This window comes from Nycticebus coucang, chromosome 9 (assembly GCF_027406575.1).
Source record: "Nycticebus coucang isolate mNycCou1 chromosome 9, mNycCou1.pri, whole genome shotgun sequence".
Lineage (NCBI taxonomy): Eukaryota > Metazoa > Chordata > Mammalia > Primates > Lorisidae > Nycticebus > Nycticebus coucang.
In genome coordinates, this window is record NC_069788.1 from 75,718,927 (window position 1) to 75,729,256 (window position 10,330).

The window sequence follows — 10,330 nt, forward strand, 5'->3', positions numbered from 1 at the left end:
AGTAATGATAAGATACATCTCAATGCAATAAGTGAAGTTAATCACTAGAAGATTTTCAGAAGAGCTTTAGACATTTATCTCAAAGAAGATGTACAGCAAAACCTAAGTTAGATGACGATATAACTTTAACGTGGTTCCAACAGTTGAACTCACGTACCAAAAGCACTAGAGGATACTTAATAGGGTGAGATTTAAAAAATTACAATTAATAGAAAAAGAATCCAAACTGGATACAGTAGAACCTCGTTAATACTGATTTAGTTAAAACTGTCACCCAGGAACTTGATTTTTAAGCCAGCATTTCTCACACATACTTTAAAACAATTAAAAAACTTTCTTTCCTTTTTTTTTTTTTTTAGAGACTTATTTTGTCGCCCTCGGTAGAGTGTGGTGGCATCACAGCTCATAGCAACCTCCATCTCTTGGGTTGAGGCAATTCTCTTGCCTCAGCCTCCCAAGTAGCTGAGACTACAGGTGTCCGCCACAATGCCCAGCTATTTTTTTGTTGCAGTTTACCTAGGGCTGGTTTCAAACCTGCCACCCTTGGTATATGGGGCTAGCGCCCTACTCACTGAGCCACAGGCACTGCTTTTTTTTTCCCAAAGAGACAGAATCTCACTTTCTCGCCCAGCCTGCAGTGCAGTGGCCCGATCATAGCTCATAACACCTGGGATCAAGTGATCCTCCCACCTCAGACTTCCAAGGAGCTGAAACCACAGGTATACAATTACCATTGTTGGCTAATTTTTTGAAAAGATTTTTGTAGATATAGGGTCTTCCTATGTTGCCCAGTTGGTCTTAAACTCCTGGCCTTCAAGTGATTCTTCCACTTCATTCTCCCAAAGTGCTGGAATTACAGGCATGAGTCACTATACCCAGTCTCAATATGCTTTTTTTCATAAAGCATATTAACATTAACACACTGGTAAACTGATTTCCTCTACTTGAAATCCAGCAAACTTGACGTTTCTACAATAAACCTTGCAGGTCATGTGTTTTGAGATTTCACCTTACCATCTTAAAAAAATCTCTCAAGCTAATATTGAGCCATCTCCCAAATAAGCACTCAGTCAATGCACACAATGTACATACATGGTGTCAATTGACAGTATAAACATATCCCCAAAGATTAAAACTTTAAAGAGAATCAGGCAGGAGTTAGGACTATTGGCCTGTAGATGCCACTGAGCAATCAACCAACATCAGGCTGAACATGGAAGGGCCTTCTGCAGGTCAACAGTCTAATACTAGCAACTTTGTATGGCTCAACCCAGTATTTTTTCAGGAAGTTATTTAATCTTTTTGAATTTCAAGTAAGAAATTAGTTTCCCCAAATATGCTCAAATTAATAGGTGCTATGCAAAAATCATTAAAAGGTGTGCTATGTTTAAGTGGCGTTACACCGAGTTAAAAAGTTTATGATTCTGGGCGGCACCTGTGGCTCAGTCGGTAAGGCGCCGGCCCCATATGCCGAGGGTGGCGGGTTTGAACCCGGCCCCGGCCAAACTGCAACCAAAAAATAACTGGGCGTTGTGGCGGGCGCCTGTAGTCCCAGCTGCTCGGGAGGCTGAGGCAAGAGAATCGCTTAAGCCCAGGAGTTGGAGGTTGCTGTGAGCTGTGTGAAGCCATGGCCCTCTACCGAGGGCCATAAAGTGAGACTCTGTCTCTACAAAAAAAAAGTTTATGATTCTAAATTACTACATCAGTCCCCTGGTCTTCAATTATCCCAGGTTAAACAGTGGTTCAGAAACATTTAACTTTTCCCTTTAGATTCACTCCACAATTAACCAACACATTCTAGAATATGACACCAAAGGTGACTTTAAATTATCCATATTCAGGCCTTTATATTATTTTTGAAGGAAGATATGAATTATTTTGTCAGGCCTTCAAATTATATCCTCCTATACTTTTAGTAAGTTTATAATTTGTGCCATATACTACAAATAGCTCCTTGCAAGCTAAGAAATCATCAATCAACTTGTCAATTTCTTAAAATTTTCTAAAAATCACCAAATGTATGTAGGCATTAAGCTAGGTAGCAGGAAAACAAGGATGTTCAAGACCCGTATCTGCCTTTCCTTAAAAAATTAAAAGTCCCGTGGAAAAGTCATAAAACACTGGAGAAGTGTGATGATAAAGACAAGAAAAAGAATATTATGAGAACATTTACTTTGAGAAATCATCAGGGCAGGTGTTTTGTAGGTGGTCACAGGAAAAAAAAAAACCTATCTGTTAAGCAGAGACTTTAGGGGAAGAGAAATATTAATTAAGGAGAGAGAGTGGATTAAAAAATAAAAGCTGGATAATACAGTCTTAGAGAATGAGTAAGGAATTAGCCAGGGAGGAAAGAGGCATTTCAGGTAGAGAAAGAAGGTGATAAAAGGCATAGTTTTATATAAAAAATAAGTAGATTAGCATTGCAAGAGTACCAAACTTGTGAAAGACACTGGTCTAACAGAGGTTACAATTCCAAGTGGACCAATTTCAGGTGATAATAAGATACACTATATTCTGGGAGTGAGTGGTTGAGACATTAGAGATCACTGGAGTCAGAGGCCCAGAAACTGAAAGATCAGGCTGCTGGTTAAGTTGTCTATAACAACACTGGCATTTCTGAGAACAATGGGAGTAGTTGGGGTATAGACTCTGGACCACCAAATTCACTGAAAATCTTAGTCTTTAACAAACTCAGTGGGAAAGGGAGGAAAAATGGTGACATGACTGAGAAGTTATTAGCCGTTAACGATGAGGGGCAACAGAGACACAAAGCCACACTATATCATCAAGTTCAAAGAACTATGATTCTGGGAAGTCAAACTGCCAGCCTCCATTTCTAGTACTATGCAGTATGGGAAAGGAAAAAATATTGAAAAGATAGGCAGAGGAAGCTGTGTTCTCTGGTGAAAGTCAGATTTTAGTTTAGTCCAGATCCCCTCTAATGGATAAATAGTATGTATATTCGAGTTCTCTGAATTGTTAATATTTCTCAAAGACTTAGAAAAAGTATTATCTTGCTGTTAAAAGGCACCAACAGGCTCAGCGCCTGTGGCTCAAGCGGCTAAGGCACCAGCCACATAACACCTGAGCTGGTGAGTTTGAATCTAGTCCAGGCCACCAAACAACAATGACATCTGCAACCTCCCATGTAGCTGGGCGTTGTGGTGCGTGCCTGTAGTCCCAGCTACATGGGAGGCGGAGACAGGAGACTCGCTTGAGGCCAGGAGTTGGAGGTTGCTGTGAGCTGTGATGCCACAGCACTCTACTCAGGGCAACAGCTTGAGGCTGTCTCAAAAAAAAAAAAAAAAAGGCACTAACAATGCTCTATATGGAGGGAAAAAATACACAGATTTAGGAAAAAAATCCAAAGACATTTCAGCTTTACTTCTAATACAGGTCATACCCCCATATAGGTAAACCTCCTTCCACAGAAGGTGAGATTTGTCTTTTTCTCCTGAACTTTGACTTACGGGGGAAAAACTTTAAGAGAAATTAGGATAATTCAAGTTATGAAGCTAGGTATGAAGAACCTATTTAAAGATTAAGAATTGTTTCTAGGTTTATAAAACTTAGGTTTTATACACATAAAAAGTTTGAAATTCTAGTCATTAATTAATGCTGAAACTCAAACTACGTAACTGTCCTTAAGACAAAGGATAGTTGAGCAGTTAGCACTCTCTAGACCCACACTGCCTGGTTCTATTATTTAACTAGTTATGTGGCCTTGGCAAGTTTATAAGATGCCCAGTCTTCAGGCATTTCATCTACAAAATGAATAAAATAGTATCTACCTGAAAGGGTATTTTGAAGCTTACATGGGTGAACTGATGTTAAATGCTATGACAGTGCCTAGCACAGACAAAGTGCCCTTCCCATAAGCTGCTATTATTGTATATACGCTGGATAAATATATTTATTCACAACAACCCTGTGGAGCTGACAGGGCTGATATTAAGAATGTTATTTTACTCTTCCTCAAAAGGGCCTGAGGTGATCTGTGAAAATGGCTTGCTATTCACTTCACTCAGAAACTCCACAAAGTCATGCAAGTCAAGAGATTCAAATCTTCATGTTCACTTTAAGAATACACATAAACTCCCCAGGCCATCAAAGGTATACATACATGAAAAGCCACCAAGTATCTGAAGGAGGTCACTTTAAAGAAACAGTGTGTACAATGTGGGCACTGAACAAAGCACCCAAGATGCAATCGCCAAACTTACAGAGCTCATGGTTGCATTAAGCCATACCTGAGTTCCCCCTGTCACATTGGGATGATCCTTACTGAAAAGGTACAAATTATTGTTGGGCGGCACCTGTGGCTCAGTGGGTAGGGTGCCAGCCCCATATACTGAGGGTGGCGGGTTCAAACCCAGCCCCAGCCAAACTGCAACAAAAAATTAGCTGGGCATTGTGGCAGGCGCCTGTAGTCCCAGCTCCTCAGGAGGCTGAGGCAAGAGAATCGCCTAAGCCCAGGAGTTGGAGGTTGCTGTGAGCTGTGTGGCGCCATGGCACTCTACCTAGGCCGATAAAGTGAAACTCTGTCTCTACAAAAAAAAAAAAAGGTACACATTGTTCCTAAACCAGAAGACAAGGTAGCACAGACGAAACAAAAACTTATGGCATGGTAATAGATGCAACATAAAAAAACCCAAATAATAGTTAAAAAAACAACAGTAACAAAAAAAAAAAAAGTTATTTTGAGGAATACTATCAAAGAGCACTTGGAGTCAAACTACCTGGTTCAAATGCTGCCTTCAACATGAGAAAGCTATTGTAACCCCAGGAAAGTCGCTCCTCTGTGCCTCAGTTTCCCCAAATGTAAAAACTGGGAACATAATACTGACAAATTATAGGTTTATTATGATAATTAGATGAGTTCACACTATAAATGGCTCCCACAATAAGTGCTCAAGAAATGCTGTCTCCCTATTTGACAGATGAGACTTTGAGGTACAAGTAGGTTTATGGGTTTAAGCCAGTTAGAAGGCTGATAAAGTTAGTCAACAGCTCTCCCATTTGACTGAAGATGGTTTTACAATGTGATATGATGCTATGTCACTGTGCTTCATGAAACTAGAGTATTGCTTCCTCCTTATTCAAAGCAAAAATTAAAATCCTTAAAAGGCCCTATACTTACCTGTCCAACCTCTTCCAACTCTTTGAACCTATTCTTCTCTACATACTCATCCTGCTCCAGCCACATCCCTCACTCCCTTTTTAATCTACTCATCGCACATCGAACACACCACCTTCCTTGAACAACAGATATACTCACATCACAGAGGCTTGGCACTTACAGTTGCTGTTTCTCCGGTTGGAAATGCTTTCCCCAGTTACATGCACTGCCAGTTCCTTTGGCCTACCTTAGCGCTTTGCTCAAATGTCACTTTCTCAGTCAAGTTGTCCCAGTCAATCCACTTTAAGTATAACTCCCACCCCATCACACACATATTCCCCTTCTGTGCTTAAAATTCTTCTCTATAGCAATCGCCAACACCTGATATAATTCTTGTTTATCTCCCCCTATTGCAATGTAAGCACTATGAAAGGAGACTTTTATCTGTTTAGCTCATTGCTCTAGCTCTAGGGCATAGAAGATTATTTAACCTATAATAGGTACTCAGTATTTTACTTGTCAATGAAATGATGTATACAGTCAGAATAATCTATAAAAGCTGCATTCATTAGACTAAAGCTCGTTTATACTATGTACTACAGACTCAATACTTGTAAAGATTTTGCTTTTGCTTCATTATATCTCTACTCAGTTCTATCCCCAGTGCTTCACAGTGCACACATAATAGGCACACACATATTTATTGAATGCACAATACCCTAAATTAACTCTCCCTCTGAAGAAGTCTGCTTTTTGAATCCTTATCTTTTCTAATGCTTTCTAACAATTTATGAAAGTCTTAGAGGAATTTCACTCAAAATTCTTAAGAGTTTACCCATACAGGAAGCAACTTAGTTTAAAAAAAAAAAAAAAAAAAAGTGTAGCTCCTAGAGCTTCTGGGGATCAGAACATTATGATGCCTAGTGTTACGTACAAGGGTCATGCCCATGAGTGCCCCATTTCTATTGTAATTTAATGAATATTATCTCAAGGAATGATGAATAGTCCCTGGTAAAAATGCTATTAAGTTTCTTAGGGCCAACCAGGATTAACCTTAATAAACTCTAATCCTTAAACTAAGAGTTTACTAAGAGTTCTTTCAGTAGGTCTAGGCATATAGCAGACCGTCACTGGCCTTGGTTCATCTCTCAAAGAAAATTTCATAGAAAATAACAACTGAAGTTCCACTAGGTAAGTCAGGAAAACTTAAAGCATGACTCAACTGTATGCCATGTTACATACAGTGAAACTTGTGCTAAAGCAGCTAAATCAGTGGTTCTCAACCTGTGGGTTGCGACCCACAGGAACTATATTAAAGGGCCGCAGCATTAGGAAGGTTGAGAACAACTGTTTTAGAGCTTTAGGAAAAGTTTTCTTATTAAGAAACTAAAAAAAAAAAAAAAAAAAGAGAAAGAAACTCAATGGTCTTCTTAGATTGTTTATATTGACAATAAATATAGCGTATATAAATTCCATATATAAATATACACTTTAACATTTACACGTTACAATTTAACATTACACATTAAGCAAGTGGATGTGTAAACCAACCTGGTCTATAACACATTTGTCATAAAACAAACATTTATAGAGAATCTACTGAGTACTAGTTAACCATCCTTTTAGAAGCACAGACAATATGGGTGCTTAATAGTATTTATTCATTTGCTTTTTAAAGTTTTATCCTCAAACAACTTAGGTCTTAGGGCATCTGGCACAATAAAAATAACCATAAACAACTTTAAAATGATAAAGTGATCAATCACCAACCACTGGTGTCATTTTAACTTCCTCTTTCAAATATTTTTCCAAAGAATAATCTTGCTTGGGAGACATTCAATTTATGCTTTGGAGACACAGTGAACTGCTTAATTCAAGTTTTTGTACCAATGAAATAGTTTTCAAGTTAGACAATTCTCAAAACTTTTTTTTAGTGAAGAGCTAAGTGAGAGCAGGGTGCCGGCCCCATATACGGAGGGTGGCGGGTTCAAACCCAGCCCCGGCCAAACTGCAACCAAAAAATAGCCGGGCGTTGTGGCGGGCGCCTGTAGTCCCAGCTACTTGGGAGGCTGAGGCAGGAGAATCGCCTAAGCCCAGGAGTTGGAGGTTTCTGTGAGCTGTGTGACGCCACGGCACTCTACTAAGGGCAATAAAGTGAAACTCTGTCTCTACAAAAAAAAAAAGAAAGCCACTGCTTCTTCACCGTACTTTTTTTAAAAGACAAGGTTTCACTTTGTTGTTCAGAGTGCAGTCTAACTCCTGAACTCAAGCTACAGGCACATGTTGCCACATCTGGCTTTAAAATACCGTCAACACAGAATTAACATACATGTAAAAATTATAATGAGTCAAAAGACTAGTATTACAACAAACTTCCCCTCTGGCCACATCTTTTGTAAATCGGGATAGGGAAATTAAGTTTTAACAAATTAGAGATGTCACATCAAAAAATTATTCTTTTAGGGACAGTCTAAAGAAATAAAAAATGATTTCAAACTTTAAAGGCAATTTAAAAAGAGGTTGTAATGTATAGTGGGAAGCCAGACAGCACAACATTTAGCAGCAATGTTTCAGAATCAAGACTGCCTGAGTTTAAATGTGTCTGTCACTTACTATAACCTTGGGCAAGTTACTTAATTTCTCTGTGCTTCAATTTCATCATCTCTAAAATACAGAAAAATAACAGAATTTACCTCTATGGGGTAGATGTACAAGATGTAAAGCCTTTGAGAAACTTAAAAACCGCTTTCTGGGCGGGCCACCTATAACTCAGCAGCTAGGGCGCTAGCTACATACACAAGAGCTGATGAGTTTGACCCAGCCGGGGCCTGCCAAACAATGACAACTACAACCAAAAAACAGCCAGGCATTGTGGTGGACACCTGTAGTCCCAGCTACTTGGGAGGGAAGGCAAAAGAATCGCTTAAGCCCAAGAGTTAGAGGTTGTCGTGAGCTGTGACACCATAACACTCTACCAAGGGCGACACAAGACTGTCTCAAAAAAACCACCACTTTCTGTATTTATTCTTCTACATTTTCTTATTTTGAATAAACTTCATGTAACTGTAAACTACTGGATATCCTCTAAAGAACTGTTTAGACACACTACATTTTGGCACTCATTCTAAGCAGTGTGCATAGTATTTGCTTTCACATCAAACTTCAAATTAGTGAGTGGGACACATACAAACCAAATATTCCATTTACACTAAATGTTGTATGGGAGGGGACAGAAAGTTAAACATTGTCACAATTATTTACACTGCAGGGGCCTAAATACATATATATTTTATTATAAATCTGGTATTATTTGAATAAAGCATGTGAATAAAATATGGCTGACGACCACTCAAAATGTATCTAAACCATCCTTAAAACAAGTGGACACAATACTACAGAACTTTTCAGATTAGTAAAAACTTTAGTTGTACAGCAATTAAATTTGTACTGTGTTGGCATAAATACTGTAACTGGCACCCAGTGAACTTGGGGAGAAACAATAAGAGGCTAAATTCAGCTTCAAACTTTAGAATCCATTGGTTCGCTGCTAAGTCAAACTGTGAAAATAAAAAGTAGCATTAAAAAGCCCTTAATGAAAAACTTGGTATAATTCTCTCCCTAACTGAACCAGGCAGATTAATAAGGAGCCCAGAGTTGGATGCACAACAATGAAGTGCAGGTTGTCTGGTGTCAAAGATTTCTCCTATCTCTCAGACACAAGTTGCTGGGAGACTATATAAGATGGCTAGAAACAAATTAGTGCAGTTGCAAAAAACGGTTACTAGAAGAATATTCTTTTAAAACCCATTCCGTCTTTAAATCTAATTTGGGTTTTCCTAGCATAAACACGAAAAACAAAATGCTTTTAGTTAAGCAACGGTTAATCCTTGCAGCATATGCAAGTATGTTTCTATTTGGCCGCACGGAGTCTTACATTAGCTTATAATTATAGATGTACAGTGGTTAGGCAGTAGCTAACAATTCCCACTTCTACTTGTAAAGGACTATAAACGCAGGCAAAAAAATGCCAGGCCCCAAACTCTATTTTACTTTGCCTCAAGTTTGCAAGTTGGTAAATAAAGTGCCAATAGGCAGGGGAGAAAGAAGAAAAAATAAAACAGCGGATGATTGCTAGAGTTAAGATTATCAGATGAGAAGATGGAAATATCCCACCGGCTACAGTTTAGCTATGGGATGGTCCAAGAGTGTGACCCTACCACCCCTTCACCTCTTTACTTTCATGTCTTAAAGAGGACACTAGTAGCACCAGGACGGCTGGGGGAGGGGGTGACTCTGCACTAGACAGACTTCATGCTTGCCCTACCTGCTACCAACGACCCTCGTGTCCCCAGCATCGATGCCACTAAGTGCTGCGGCCAGGGAGCGCCGCTCAGTCTCCGAGGGAGGAACAGGAAGGCGCGACCTTACTGCCGCGGCAGCCGCCACGCGCAATGGACCTGTAGAGGCCGCTCGCGCCCACGCCTCCCGGGGCAACGACGCGCGGCAGGCCTCAGCCGCCTTCACCCTAACAGCCGCGGCCTCTGGGGGAGCGAAGCTCGAAGGCCGCCCCCGCCCGTTCCCACACCTACCGCCCCACAACGTATGGAGCGGAGAAAGGCAAACTTTGGCTCTTGCCGTTAGGCCTGAACTTTCTCGCCCGCCAATGCAGGTCTCCGCCGTTTCCAACTCGGCAGTGCCCGGCCTCCGACCCCCCAGGCCACTCACAGAGACTACTTACTCTGCCTGTTCCCGCAGCGACTGAGTCTCCGTGGCGGCCATCTTGAACTTCCTGACTCCTCCGCGGCGGTGGCGGCGGTGGCGGCGGCTCCCCGGACGGTGGAAGCTAGTGGAAGCGAAGGAAGAGGGAAAAGAGCTGTCGCGCATGTGCTAACAGCGTAGGGAAAAGCGAAGTTCTGAGTCCGCGCTAAGAATCCGGATACAAAACCCTACATCCGGGGACAGAGCGCAGAGCGTCGTGACGCAACTTCCGGGGAGATGGGGGTGGTGCCTACTCAGGATAAATGATTTGTCCGGCTTGAGATATCTGCTTAATGCTACAATCGGTTGTCTAATCCTGGGAACCGGCTGGAGGAGGGGCAAATGGAGTGTGAGCTACCGGTATCGCGTGTGCAATTCTGAGAACTATTAGTTCGCCATGGGGACCAGAAGTTGGCTAAAATTTTCTTAAATTAGAGCAAACAAGATGATGAT

The 10,330-nt window shown here is 40.8% G+C and overlaps 1 protein-coding gene across 9 annotated transcripts in view; it reads right to left on the reverse strand.

The window, feature by feature from the left end:
* Window positions 1-10,122, reverse strand: part of PRPF4B (pre-mRNA processing factor 4B) — a 42,571-nt gene extending 32,449 nt beyond the window's left edge. For all 9 annotated transcript variants that reach the window (XR_008382394.1, XR_008382393.1, XR_008382398.1 and 6 more), the window contains exon 1: window positions 9,858-10,122. Coding sequence is in view for 3 of the 9 variants with exons in the window: in XM_053601926.1 (XP_053457901.1) it covers window positions 9,858-10,003 (146 nt within the window). In the remaining 6 variants the exon portion in view is untranslated. The remainder of the gene's footprint in view (window positions 1-9,857) is intronic.
* Between the last annotated feature and the right edge of the window lie 208 nt (window positions 10,123-10,330).